The 15,526-nt window shown below is 35.5% G+C and overlaps 1 protein-coding gene across 2 annotated transcripts in view; it reads right to left on the bottom strand.

Moving 5' to 3' along the window:
- Positions 1-15,526, bottom strand: part of KLHL1 (kelch like family member 1) — a 207,727-nt gene that overhangs the window by 38,723 nt on the left and 153,478 nt on the right. For both annotated transcript variants that reach the window (XM_030477140.1, XM_030477141.1), the window contains exon 7: positions 794-1,018. In XM_030477140.1, coding sequence (XP_030333000.1) covers positions 794-1,018 — 225 coding nt within the window. The remainder of the gene's footprint in view (positions 1-793; positions 1,019-15,526) is intronic.

Here is a 15,526-nt window from a genome sequence, read left to right as displayed (position 1 = left end):
AATATTCAGAAACATCACAAAATTACTTATGTAATGTAGTAAATGGGAGCTTTTTTCCTACTGTATATATATGATATACACAATAGAAAACAATATAAATGTCTTTTGCTTAATTTAAAAAAAATAATTTTAAAAACACTAAACGTATATTTCTTCGAGAACAGGAATACAGTGTGGCTTGATCAATGCTGACAGTGCTATGGATAATACTGCTAAAAAACAAAACAAAATGAAACAAAACAGAAAAAAATCCAAAACCAAAATAAAACAAAGAAAAACTCCAACTTATCTGAAAACAGGCTATGGGAAAATACGCCCTCAGTCACGATAAAACTATTGCTACAAATAATTTGTAAAGTAAATAAGTCCATCACTGACACAGTGTTTATTGCCGTTATTTCCTATCATACCACATAAATGAAAACATGTGATTTGAATAAAAATAAACAATGCCTTGATTGCTTGATAAAGATGTCCATTTTTTTAAATCAGTGCATACAAAACTGAATTTTCTTACTAGCCTAAACTACCTAAAATTTCATAGTTTTGTTTTTTGAAGGGGTTTTCCCTGTTTTTCTGCCTTTGATTTGTTTTGGTTTTTTTCCTTTTTCCCAATATTAAAAATGTACTTTAACCTTCTATATATTCTTAGCAATCTAACTAGAAAAATTAACAGTGTGATCACTTATTGCTACTGTTCAGTGTGCTATAGTAGCTTAAAAGTGCTGAGTTTTCCATTACAAATTAAGTATCTGAAAAATGTGGTATCTTTTTTATATTTTTTTTTCCTTACCTAAGCCATGCCTATGTGTTGACATTGGTGGTAACACAGTCCAAGCCTTGGTCTTTGGATTGTAACATTCAACAGTGTTTAATGTCTTTAAACCATCACGGCCTCCAATGACAAAGAGCTTGTCATCAATGACAGCAACACCAAACTGAAGCCTCCTGCCATTCATCACTCCAGCCTGAATCCAGATGTTTGTTCTGAGATCATACTTTTCAATAGTTGTAGCACCTGATGAGACATAATAGGATAATAGGATAATGTATACCAAATGCATACAAAATTGTCATTAGCTTTTTTTTTTCCCTAAAAGTGTCAAAATATTAATATTAATTTCTGAGTACTTCCAACATCTGGAAAAATATTTGATTCTCTAGATAAAGTAGTCCCTGGACTGTGTATATATACGTGTGTGTGTGTATATATATATTAAAAACCCTCTTTTTACAGTTCAGTGGCATAACTGCCTAAGGTAACCGATCTTGTTACACTCGATTCCAATCTTCCATAAGGTGTAAAAGAAAGTCCTGTAATATTACATGATATTTTCATCAAGAATTAGAAGTTGTATTTTAATTTCAGTCCATATTTTCTTTCTTCTTTAAGGTACTCATATGTAGGTTTTTTCAGACATGTTTCTGCTGGACGTACAGAATGTACTTACACTCTCAAGTAAAATATTTAAAGAATGTTTTCATACACAGCCAAAAACATTTCCTTCTAAACTTAGTTATTTGAATTACTCTCATAGATGAACTCAAAAGCTATAATGAGCATTATGTATAAAATAACTTACCAGTTAATCATGAAAAAGTCATTAAGAAGCCTCTGCTGTTAAAAAAAAAATTGTATGAAATATACAAAGATGAGATACAAAATGAAGAGTTTATTAACAAAAACAAGGGACAAAGGAAGCATAATTATATTAATTAGATTCCAGAGAGTGAAAACGTAATGCATTCCATTAATTGTAATATGAGTGTAGAAAAAATTAAAGCAAAAGCACAAATATCTAAATGCAGATGAGTTTAAGTTAATCCTTAAAAGCAAGACTTAATAATTCATTTGAAATGTAACCAACATTTTATTTCTACATAAACATGAGTGCTTCATTTTCAAAGTTTAAACATCCCGAAAGAAAGAATCAAGAAAATTATTAAGCTTTAACAGCTAACTATTTGGATCATAATATAAGGTTAGAATTCCATGGGAAAAAATTCTTTCAGGTTCATTTGCTCTTTGGAATAGAAAAGCAATGAACCAAGTGCAAGCAAACATCATGAAAGCAATACTTCTGTTAATGGAACTAAAAAAAGCTTTAATTTAAATTCAATTTGTATATAAGCGTAGCAGAACAGCAATAACGTGCAATTCAACTGGATGTATTAAATCCCCTGCTAGCTTCATGAAGCTATAAGATATATGAAGCAATTTTTGCATTCGATTAAGAGACATATTTGTTTATCTTTTTGCCCCTAATTTAAAATTGAGAATTGTGTAAATGCATTAATCTTTAGGTTTGAAAGAACAAAATTACAGATTGTTTGATACAGTTGTTTGGTGGTGCTGCAGGACATATTGTAATGATGCATATTAATAAAGTATGCTATAATGCTTGAAATTTTTTATATGTGGAATCTATTAATGTTAAAAAGTAGAACTTCAGCATACGAGTTCTATAATGTTGTATACTTCCATGGTAAAAAGTACAGTTCAAAAGCTTTGTTGTTATCAACACCGACCTCTACCTTTCAGGTAGTTGTAGAGAGCGACAAGGTCTCCCTTGAGCCTCCTTTTCTCCAGACTAAAAATCACCAGTTCCCTCAGCCACTCCTCATATGACTTACTTTCTAGACCCTTGTTATGGATAACCCCAGCCAGCAACTAAGCACCATGCAGCTGCCTGCTCACTCCCTGCCCCTGGTGGGATGGGGAGAAGAATCAGAAAAAAAGGATAAAAAATACACATGTTGAGATAAGAATAGTATAAGAATTGAAATAAAGTAAAATAATGATGATAATGGTGATGATGATGATAACAACAATAAAAATAGTAGTAATAATAATAATAATAATGATAAATCTAGAGAGAGGAATAAACCCCCCAAAAACCCAAGTGATGCACAATACAATTGCTCACCATCAGCTAACTGATGCCCAGACCATCCTCGAGCAGTGATCAGTGCCTTCCGGCAAATTCCCCCCAGTTTATATACTAAGCATGACACACTATGGTATGGAATATCCTTTTGGCTGCTTCAGATCAGCTGTCCCAGCTGTGTTCCCTCCCACATTCTTGTGCCCATACTCCTTGGCAGAGCATGAGAAACTGAAAAGTCCTTGAATTAGGGTAAGCCCTACTTAGTAACAACTAAAACATCACTGTGTTACTAACATTATTCTTAGACTAAAGCCAAAACACAGCACTGCACCAGCTACTGGGAGGAAAATGAACTCTATTCCAGCTAAAAAATAGGAAACCCCTTCACCAGGTTTGTTGTTCTTCTTTGGACACACTCCAGGACCTCCGTGTCATTCTTGTAGTGAGGGGCCCAGAACTGAACACAGTATTCGAGGTGCAGCCTCACCAGTGGCAAGTACAGGTGAGCCTTCCCTATACTTCCCTAGTTCTGGCAATACAAGTGACCTGAGCACACTGCTGGCTCATATACAGCTGCCTCTCCACCTCCAGATTGGGGGTGAAGACTAGCCAAAATTTCTGCAAAAATCTGTTCATTCCATATTCTCTATTGTGGTTGGTTGTTCCTTGACTGTAGCATCCAGAGGACTAAGCTCCCTATAATAGAGAAACCTCTCCAAAGTTTATTTTTCATTGGTGAGTGTGATTATATTTTAGAAACAAAGCTTTCAGAAGACAATGAGGCTGATGAGGTGTCAAAAATTACAGGGTCTAGGAATTTGACAAGTAAACAGTGCTTTACTAGCAAAACCCCAGGTGAACCGGGTGGAAGTGAAAAAGTATGTCAGCAAGCATTTTTTCACTTCACAATACACAGCACTCTTGCAGCCTTTTTGATCCTGATCTACATTTTATATCTTCTGCGTGTCAGTCTCAGCAGTTTAGAACTGACAACATGTGGTCCCTGGAGGGTGGGAAATAAGAGGCATGATTCATGGAGAGATGGTTGGAGATTTATGCAGAGACCATTGTCCTCTCTTTGAAGTATACAGAGAAACATATTCATAGCATTTTGATTCCTGTCACAGGCGTGCTTGACTGCAGAGGATACCTTAAGATGCAAAAAAGGCTCCAGAAGCTCACTGTAATTCACCTCCTAAGTAGGTCACATATTAGGCTGCTTCGGTGAGAAAAGATGTATGGTTTGCTATAATGCACAGTGACAGGCAGAGCTTTTCCAGAGGCTTGTTCTTTAGAGATGTCTTGAAAATCCTATTAGAGGGGTTTTTGCCTTAATGCTGCAGAAGACCACATTTGGTTTTAGAATAGGTTATTTCTCATCTTAATCTTGTTCTCGTACTAGTTGGCCTCTTTCTTAACGTTGACTTTGGCAACTGCCAGACTTCAGCATTCATATTCTGCATAAGCCGGGACTCTGCCTTGCAAATCTTCTTCCCGATGCTGATCAACCAAACTGTTTCTTTAGTCATATCCATATCGATATATCTCACCTCTTTTCATGGTCCAGTTCCCTACTTGGACTACAATTGGATAAGCACTAGGGTTCTTCTTTATCCACAACCTTTTCCAGAAACCTTTCTTTCTAAAGGGAAGAAATCTAGGTTACAGACTGGAATAAAGCCATGAGATTGTCCAGGTAAGCCTCTAATACCAACTGTGGCCACAGCATGCACTAGCTGCTTAAAGACAGCAGCCTTGTGCCCTGCAATAGTCCTGTCATACTGCCAGGAAATGATTTCAAAGAAATGAGAGCCACTTTGTGAACTGCAATGTGCATTCCACTGTAGTAGAACACATGGCATTTGTCAGGGTAGAGCCTGAAAGTAAGGAAGTGATGTTGAGGTGAAATGCAACATCAAAATAGAGGTATACCATTTAAATCCATCAGTTAGCATTACTGGCTAGCATCACTACATTTTCTTATCAGGTGTAAACATGCATGCAGGTGACAACTTGAACTTGCATGTAAGCAAGACTTTAATATTATATATATACACACATATGTTTATATATATATAATGCATACATCTTATATAGAGGTACATGAATATATTTTTTAACATACATGTCAATTTTTCATTTGTAAATAAAACAGAGACAGCAAAATACAGTATTTGTCTATTTTTAGGTCTCTATTCTAGAGATAGTAATAACAGGGAGTATGAGTTCCTAAAAGAAAATGTCAAAAGTACAATTCCTGATTGCAATTTTTTTCTTCTAAAATTGATAGTGGATGTTGGTGTCTAGTCCCTGATATACTTGAGTGACTAGAACTATCGAAACAGGATGAACAATCAGAAAAGGAGTGACTCATCAATCCAACCGACTGTCAAAATGCAGCAGAAAACTGCAACAAAAGCTCACTGCACAAAATTCTAGGAAAGTATACTAGTCATAAATACATCCTTAAACATGTAATAACATGCCAAGTAATAGTCTTTGCCATCATGAATGAGAGTGTAACTTGCTTTCCTAAAAAAATTGGGATAATAACAAACTAATGGATATTTATAAAAGAGTAGTTTTTCACTTAAAAGGGCAATGGGGCAGTAACCACAGATCACAACTGCGCTTATGTGAGTAAAAACAATGTAAGAATTTCAGACAAATATGAAATATGGCAGGTATTTACTGTGAGGGACATTTTTCCATATAGATCTTTAATAAGGAACACCCACAGAATTTAGGTGGTAAGTGGTATTATAAGTATTAAGGGATTATGTGGATCAAAGTGTTTATGATGGATGTCTATCTTCACAGAAAGTAATCACTAAGTAATTACAAGTCACGCTAAACTTAACCTTTGTATGTACTTCAATTTTTTATTGATGTTCCATCTCTCTACTTGTCAGTAGAAAGTTGACGTACTTTTAATCCCTCATTCATCTTCAAATATGTTCCTTGCTTTTTTTGTTCTTAGCAGAAATCATGTCCTTTTCTCAGTTGTCATGTCAACTATCATACTAGTGCTCTACAAACTGATGGAATATTTATGTGATTGGAAAAAGAAGAAATAGGCAAGTCCCTCGTTAAACTAGAATGATATCAGAAAGAAAGCAGGAAACTGGAAACAACTGAAAGAGAGAGACCATACATGGTCTAACTTGTCTACAAGTCAGAAAGGGTCTATAATTGCCTAGGCTTTTGTTTGTTTGGCTGGTTGGATTTTTTTGCTTTGTAGGCTTTTTACAGTAACATACAAATATATATATGCATATATATAATTTCATAGGAGTCTTTTCGTGGTACAGCTGAATAACGTGGGCACACATAACAGTGATAGTGCTATAGGATGCCCCATTGTCTTAGATTAAGCCTCTGTTCCACAAGTTCAGGAAGTTATGACTTTCTCAGGTGCCACTGAAAACTGTCAGAAGTATAAGAAAAAAAATTAGCAGAAAAAAAAGAAACAGACACAAATATATTTAGACACACATGTAAGAGAAAAAAAGAGATCCTAAGCTGTATTAAAGCTGCAGGAAACCAAAATGCTCAATGAAGACCTTATTGTTGAATTTACTGTAATGTTGATGTGATTTTATTGTGTTAATAATAATGTAGTGGTGCACTTCGAATTGTGAAAAATTGTAAATATATTAATTTTTATTTAAGTAAATAAAAAAATAAAAATTCAGGATTTAAACAGGCTGTAGATTTCAGGGCCAGAAAAATCTACCTCATGTTTACTGTGTTAGCATGTATAGAACTACTCACAAATAGGTCCCATTTAGTTAGGCACCGCAAAAAGAATTTAAAAATCAACTAAATGTATTACAGACTAAAAACCAGACTTAGGCTGAAGAAGGCATACAAAAATAAACAATTTAATAACAGCAAATATTGGTTCATTCTATGGCCACATGTTTATTTGCTGGATTTAACGAGAGAGAGGTAAATGGGTGGGGAGGAGAGAGAGGGGTGTGAGGATGCAAGAAAGGAAAATTATGAAGTAGATAGTAAAACGAAGGTGAAATAATCAGAAGAAGATGACAGTCCTGAATGCTTATATTTCATACATATTTGTTCCTTACTAAGTTCTAGTGGGAGCAGTAAAACAAAAATGGAAGAAACACCTGGATGCAGCATTCACTTCAGGTTCCACTCCTCACTGGCAGGTTGGGGGCCATCCTGCAGTTCCTTCCATCCTGCAGTTTCTTTGAAAAGGATTTTTGCAGGCTTTCTAAGCTCAAGCACCTCTACACAATTCTAAGCATCTAAACTGTGATATAAAAACACTGTCTGTGACGTAGGCCTCACATTATTTCATTAAATCTGAACAAGTGCATACATAATTAGATTGCAGGAACACAAGACACTCTTTGCCACGAGGTCTGGAGGTACTCTAAAGTATTCCCTGGACATACACATCTAGCAGAAAAAGGGAAGAAACCTTCTTCTCATTAGTTTTCAGTACTACTGAGGGGAGATCATATCTCGAGTCAAACAACCTATTTTAAACCACCACGGTGTGGCGCTGTGGAAGAAGAGACACTCCGCCAGATGCTGATTCCAGTGACAAGCAAAAGGTGACAGCATCACATGCCAGCTGGGCCCAGAAAGCATTTTCTTTCTCTGCCATCACTTGTAGACGGCAGTCAGCAGACCCAGCTCCTAACTGAAGCAACTTCCAAACTGTGTAAACTCGAAAAAATGAGCAATGTTGGTTAATACTGCATACCCCAGTCTATACAGGCTGTGATAGGATGTCTTACCAATGTTTGAAATCTGTAGACAACTACTTTTTTCTAGTCCCCATGGACAAACTAAAGCAATTCTGGTTAAATATTTCAGAAAAATGGAAAATCTAATTTCCCAAGAGTAGGAGGATGGAAGGAAGCAGAAAAGATACTATGGTATATTTTCTTAGGGAAACAGGAGATACAGGTTTAATATGAATATATGAATAAAATAAATACAGAAAAAAAATTATTAATTTTTTGAGTGCAGAGATATGTGTATGTGCTGATTGTGCAGAGATAGACATATTTACCTACAAAACAAAACAGATGGGATGCCACAGTATAAGTAAAACACACTACACCCAAATTAAAATACTGCTAACTATATTAAAAAATTACATGAAATTACACTAAAATATATTTTATTATAATTTATTTAACTCATGTATCACTCTAGTGTTTTTTAGTCATTTAATGGTGAAAAGTAAAACCATGACTTATTAGACACTTTTTAAGATATTGGATATGAATCTGCATTATAAGCCCTGATTAATCAAGGTTTATGTGACAATGAGAGATTTACAAAGAAGACTTTAGAATGATCAGGCTAGTTTTGCATGACAGTCCAACTGCTGCTGACAACTCCTATGTGTATGCAACAGGGTGTTTGTGATTCTACCATCCAATATTTCTGATGAAACAGGAAAGTATTAGAGCTAATAATTTTACCGTCACCTACAAATCTATACACCATTGCAAAATACAAATCTCTATTTTTTGTTTTAGTTTTAATTTGCAAGCCTGTGAAATTGTGTAATTGTTTTGGTGAGGCCTTTTCAAGTGATCTTTCAGTTATCTTTCTATTATACCTACTCTTTTTTTTCTGAAGTTAAGCATATTACATTTCCTTGCTGATGATTTTTAAATCAATAATTTTGTATAAAACAGATTGTCATTCACATTTTCTTTTTAACAGTTGATTGAAGACTAAATATATATAGCAGGGTCATTTTATATATGTATATAGTGAAAAAGAGTAAATGTATTAAAATACTGCTTTTAATTCAATGTTTTAAGTCAAATGCAGAATATCTAGAGCCTGTCTTCCAAAGATGTTATCAAGTATTTTTGAACAATCTGATTGATGTAGGCTAAATGAAGTCAGATAAACATCATGAAGAATGTCTGAGACTATAAGAGCAATGTATTCATTTCAGTTAACTATAAATGAAGGAACTTTGGTATAAACAAAGTGAAAAGTGCTTCAGAAATAGACACAAATGCCTAAACATCACCCCTTGCCCCAGACATCACCTTTGTATTTAGTGTAGACATTTACACCATAAAGGAACTTTTTTTTTTTCCTCATAGCTAGAATGATTCAATACTTAAACCCATGAAGAAGGGTAGTAAGTTCTACATTTATCATGACAAAATTTCTACCTTTTTTCTTAGCCCTGTAAGACTTTCTGCTGATTTTGCTATTACTAAAGCTGTTGCTGACATATACTCTGACCATTTTGTTTAAGATTTAGAGATGCTGCTGTGAGTAGGTGCAAAATGATGACCTTGAGCTAGTGATCTGCAACATTACATTTTGAACTGAAAAGATGGTTACTCAGGTGGATCAAATGTGACCTAAAACAGGTTACTGATGCATCTACTAAGGATAATCTCTTGGTGAAGAAAGAGCTATACAGAAAAGAGAGGAGCAGTTCACTACTTTTCACTTTGAATATAAGAAATTCCTTTAAGTACTCCAAAAATTGTACACAGAAAATATTTTTTAGTTAAAAAAAGAAAAAAAATCATTAGGATCTGCTATAAAGTGACATGAACAAATATCAGAAAATCTTTTGGAATTTTCAGTTATTCAGTGTGATCAGAATTCTCTAAAACTGATACAAGTTTTTCCAATAATATTTATATTTCAAAAAGTATCAGAAAGGACAGCTTTTTGACACTGATTTTAGGTAATGCTGTTGGGTGTTTTGTTTTACAGTACAGTGTTATGTTTTACAACATAAAACATTCATGTTTTATTGTACGCCTTTATCTAGTCTAAAATTGACAGAAGTCCCTTTTATTATTAATTTATTATTAATTTTATTATTATGCTAGTCTACCTTTGCTCATCAACAAAAAGCATGCCTCTTCTTTAAAAGCAGTTTTGTTCCCACTGGAACTTGTGTAAATAAGGTGTTAACAATAAAAAGAAGTTCTAGGTGTGAAAAACAGCAAATGCTGGGCCAACGGCATCTCCTGCAGGAGGGGTGTAGACCCAGTGGGGTTCCCATCACTGGGGAGGTGATTATGGTGACCTGCATGATCCGCGAAGGAGGAGGTGCATGTATCTGGGGGGTGTGTGTGTGTGCATGTGTGCATGTGTATGTCTTGTGACTAGAACTGTTTGGGAATTTGCTCAGGAAGGTTGTTGAGAAATTTGAAGAAGCTAATTCATATTAGTGTCTAGTATTGCAGTTTACCTATTGCATGACTGATACTATCCTAAACACACAGTTTGTCTGATTGCCAGTTAATTATGTATCATAAGTAAATCAATAAGCTGCTTTGATCATGATCTGGTTTAAAGGATGTGAACTGAGCAGTTTGGCTCTGCAACAGCACCAATTTCCCATTATCCCCAGCCTTTTATTGTTTATCATTATAGCTATACAGATGCTTACCCGCACTGCTTACCTGTTGGCTCAGTTCCTGGGAGACTCTGTTTTGCTGCAATTACTTCCCTCTAAAGTAAACCTGTTCTAAAGGGTGCTATCCCTAACTTCCGTGGATGGGAGCCAGCTAACACCCAGTATCCATTGAGCTCTCTATATGGTGCCTTCTGTAGTCCAAAGTGATAGATGTGTTTATTTGGTTTTCCAATTCAGACTGCTAAAAATAAGGCGAGAGCTGTACTGAAGCTTACTTGGATGTTCTTACGACTGAAACTACAGCCTTCTGGAGCATTTCCTAGAATTTGGCATGAAAGTTTATGAGGTGGCTGAAAGTGCAAGATAGAGCTGGAGGACTGCACAGGGCAGCAGGTGTCAACATATTTGAAGTCTTATCCACACTAGGTATTGAGGGTGGTTCCAGCAGTGAACTATCTCCAGAACATCCAGGATTTGTGCTGGAATAAACTATTTAGTTTACTCCAAAGCCAATATCAGTAGTAACAATTATTAATAAAACTTGGGTGGTCAGAGAACATAAATTAATGTATGTAAAAAGCTAAGACAATGTAGAGGTTCTCTAAGTCACACAGCCGCCATGCAAGTGTCTTCTCTAGATCATATACAAGGCTTCCTTTTTCTTTTGTGTGTACTTTAATCAGTGATAAGATACTTCCATTGGAAATATCAGAAAGTAGAGTGAGCAGCAGGGAAGTAATGAGGAAGGACACAGGGATGTTCTTGAGGGAATAATCCTCCCAATATTCCCATGAAGGCAGCAGTCTCTTTCGTTTCTGCTTGACCCCATAGGTTGTATCAACAGGTGTGAATACAAGGACAACAGATTAGCAATGTGGGGAGTTTGTGGGATGATGAAATTTATCCTCTGTGTGATAACTTTGGCTTTTCCATAATATTTGAAGCTGTGGAGGCTTCAGAATAGACCACTTCAGAATCTTCTCTTTATTTCAAACCTTAAATGAATCAACAATTTCACAAGTTAACTACACTGAAAAAATGCCAGCAATAAAGTGAAGTAAAATAAGTACTGAAAAACTACCAGATGGTGTTACAATCTGGATTTTTTTCTTTCTCTTCAGAAGTGCCAAGGGTAAATCAAAGTACTGTAACTGCAAATTGGTCTATGAGGCTGTGTTCTGGAACATATTGAAATTCACAGTAGTGAAAAGAAGCAAATAACAATGTTAATGCTTACAAGGCTTGGATAAGAAGAGATTTTTAGTGTGATTTCTACATCTAATTATCTCATTAGTCATTAGCCAGTGTATTTCACATTCCTCTGGTGAAGTAATTAACCAAGCTCCACCTTTACACTATAATTATGCTATATGTTACAGAATCACAGAACAGTTGAGGTTGGAAGGGACTTCTTGATGTCATTTGGCCCAACCCCATGCTCAAACAGGGACACCTGGGCATACAGTTGTCCAGGATCTTGTCTAGACAGTTTTTTAATATCTCCAAGGTCAGAGACTCCACAACCTCCCTGTGCAGGGCCACAGGCTCAGTCACCCTCACAGTAAAAAGTGTTTCCTGATGTTTAGAGGGAAACCCTTGTCTTTCAGTTTGTGCTCCTTAGAACTGCACACATCACTCCAGGTGTGGCCTCACCAGTGCTGAAAGGAAGGATCTGCCAGTGAAGAGGGGCACAAGAAGTCAGGAGGGAATAGAGAATGGACACCCGACCTGAACTAGCCAAAGGGATATTCCGTACCACAGGGTGTCATAATACAAACTGGGGGATATTTGGAGTGATGATGTTTGCCTTCCCAGGTAATCATGATGGAGCTGTGCTTTCCTGGAGATGGCTGAACACCTGCCTGCCAATGGGAAGTAGTGAATGAATTCCTCATTTTGCTTTGCTTGTGTGTGCAGCTTTAGCTTTATCAATTAAACTGGCTTATCTCAACTCAGGAGTTTTCTCACTTCTATTCTTCCAATTCTCACCCCATTCCTATGAGGGGAGAGAATTGGAATATCTTTCTAAAAAAGATATCTAAATAGCAATGAAAGAACTTTTAATATTGCTTGATATAGACTAATGCATTTCACCAATTTACCATCAGAACAATTTTTGTGATAGGTTTTATATCTAGTTACAAGGTTAATGAAAAACACACATTTAATATCAGTGTTTCTGTAAATCAACAGTTCCCTCTCTTTGTAATGACCTGTCACGTTTTTATGGAAGAGCTTCTTGCTCATGTAATGTTTCAATTCTTTTTTAACTTGTATTTGCTTGAAGACTGTGATTCAGTAAATAAGGAACTAATCTTGGACTTTGATGAACTAATCTAGGACTATTCTAAAAGTAATATATACCAATGGTTTTGGATCACTGACACATTTGGAACCCTGAGACATTCATTTTCTTTTGCTCTCTTTTTATGCAGGTTCTCCTTGTCCCTCATTATTTTATCTGCTAAGTAATGAGACAGGTCAGAACGCCTCACGAGAGATCAGTCAGTATTCTGCCATTAAGATAACACTGCTTAATTATTTATACTAATCATCTCTTTCTGTGAAAGTACATTTTCCTCATAATTTCCCATATCATTATCTAACACAGACCATATACACCATGTTCTATCACGTGGCTTTTGTTCTGCATTTGGGATTCCAAGATGGCTGCAAGAAATCAGTGTTTTACCATTCTTAGAATCTGGTGTATGTCCATTACTTACATTTGCTCACTTATTTCAGTCTAGGATCCTTCTTTATATGTGCACTTAGTTAGCTTTTGTACAGTATCAGATGATTAAATCCTGCTAAACCAAATTACAGAAGTCAGTGTGACATTATGAATGGGTAAGGTGAATGGAACATTGTTAGAAGCATATATTTCTAATCTCATACATCTCATTCTATCAGTGTAAACATACAGAAAAAATCTGTTTCTTATATGTGCCTTTCAAATTAAATGAATAAATAAAGGTGTGTGGAAACAGAGATTTAAAAGTCGGTTTGTACATTTAGGAAATTAAAATTACAAAATAATCTAAATTTATTCCTTTTCATTCTATCCAGTCAGTACTGTGCTGCACTAACTTTTCACATCAGGCATAATTCCGGTCACTGGCTGCTGGAGTTTAATTATCACCTATTTTTTTATGGAAAGGAAGATAGCTATAGAACAGATTTCAAAACAAGCTTGATTTAGCATGATAGGATACTTTTTACATGATGGGCCACATAACCTTCAAACACTTTTGTAATACTAGCACTTACACCCTGTTTTATATGCTAGCTAATAAATTGCTAACTTGCTTAGCTCATCTAGTTCTATCCTTAAATGCTTCATATTTGGTAGCAAACACCAGGAGGTGATCATTGTGAATCACAATCAAAATACATCATTGTGAAACGCAATCATCCGTGTCAGCATTTCAGTGGAGAAAGTTGTGGGGGGAAAAAAAATTATTGAGGAGAGATAATACAGTGTCAGCATCATCTCACAGACCAAATATTGAGGAGTGCTTTATGAACTCAGCGACTCAAAAACACGTGACCAGCACTCAGGTCTCCTGAACTGACATATGGAAGCAAAACTCACTGGACACAAATGATAGTCAAGGACACAGCAGCATCACAAGAGGAATGAGCTGAGTAGATGCAAGTTGAGGCCGCATGATCCTCAGGTGAGGCAGATCCTCAGTTATTAAAAATACACATTACATTGTCTGTAACAAAAGCTCCTACCACATACATGCTGCTGTGTCATACCAGGCCCTATCTCAAACCAGTTTTTATCTGCTGTTAATGTTTATAAGCCTTGATTCGTTCTTTTCAGTCAGAGTTTGCATCCACAGAGGGCTGAACCTCTGTCATGCTGTGTTCTCTCCTGCTGCTACAGAAAAATTGCTTCTGCCTGACCTGAATCTGCAAAACAGGCTGTATGGTGTTGCTGCAATGGTGCTACACTCTGTGCTGTCTTCCTACATACTTCTATATTTTATTTTCCTATATGAACAAGGAACAGATCTGTATAGTAAACCAGAACAAATACAGCTGCACCTAAATTGGGCTTATGATCATGTCTACTGCCTGAATACTTAAAGTGTTTGTTGTCATTTGTCCTAAGTAAGAGGAAATTTGTATTTCTAGTATGTTATGATCTAAAACCTATTCTTTGCAAATCCATGCCTAACATTTATCTACACAAACATTTATAAATGCTTAAAGGACAAATATAATCCACAGCTATAATAAGATATGCATATTGGTTCTTTCCTCAGCATCTTCCTCTTCTCTCAACATTTCATTTTCAAACAGCACAGATGTCATACATCTTTCTCATTGGTGTAACTTCATGTGAAAAACATGCAATGTCCTTTTGCAGATGATATTACCACTGCCATTTAGTGAAACAACTGCAATAACTACACCTAGAAGCAGAATTCTGAAATACTGATCTATTTTTTTTCTTTTTTTAAAGTACAGTTTATTTTATATTTGAACTAATGTTTCTGAAGGTATATTTTTCAGTATAAATATGAACATAAAAATGTAAGGTACTGTGGAACTGTTAGTGAAGTTCAAGGAAAAAAAAAAGAAGTAAACCCTTTCTAAGTATACAGGCTTAGAACACAGCTAGCTTTTAATTCAAGTATTTTACTTCATTCCATTCAAGAAATCAGTGGATTAGACTTCTTACATCAATAAAAGCACAACATCATAATCCCATAAGTAACAACAAAATATTTTAATAAAATTTCCACTTCTTCCTACTTTTCTTCGCAGTAAGATGGGGATAATTTCACTTTCCTTTACCTACTGACAGAGTAGCAATCTAGTTCAAGCTAGTTCTCTAGGTTTTTTCTCTAGAAGATTAATAAATTTCTGCACTGGAAGAGCATAGTATTTCAGACAGCTAGTTAAGGATGTAATACACTGCATACCAAAATTTTTCGTTGATTAGAAAAGGTGTGTACATATTTGGCTTAGTTATAAATGAAACATAATTTCTAGAAAGCTAAAAATAAGTTGAATGTAACTCTAGATTTTTTTGTTAACATTCGTTCTTGAAACTGTAATAATTTTTAACAAAGAATGAACACTATTATACTTTTCCTTAAATATTAGTAGCAAAAAGTCTTGGCAGCATTTCTTGACTGATTTAGACACCCTCACCCCAGCCTTGAAATAGTTATTTCACTATTTTCAACTAAAGAAAATGCAAAATAGAACTTTTATAAAGTAACAA

The sequence above is a fragment of the Strigops habroptila genome, chromosome 2 (genome assembly GCF_004027225.2).
Source record: "Strigops habroptila isolate Jane chromosome 2, bStrHab1.2.pri, whole genome shotgun sequence".
Classification (NCBI taxonomy): Eukaryota; Metazoa; Chordata; class Aves; order Psittaciformes; family Psittacidae; genus Strigops; species Strigops habroptila.
The sequence above is the reverse complement of the archived record's forward strand: the minus strand, read 5'-3'. Positions and strand labels throughout refer to the sequence as shown.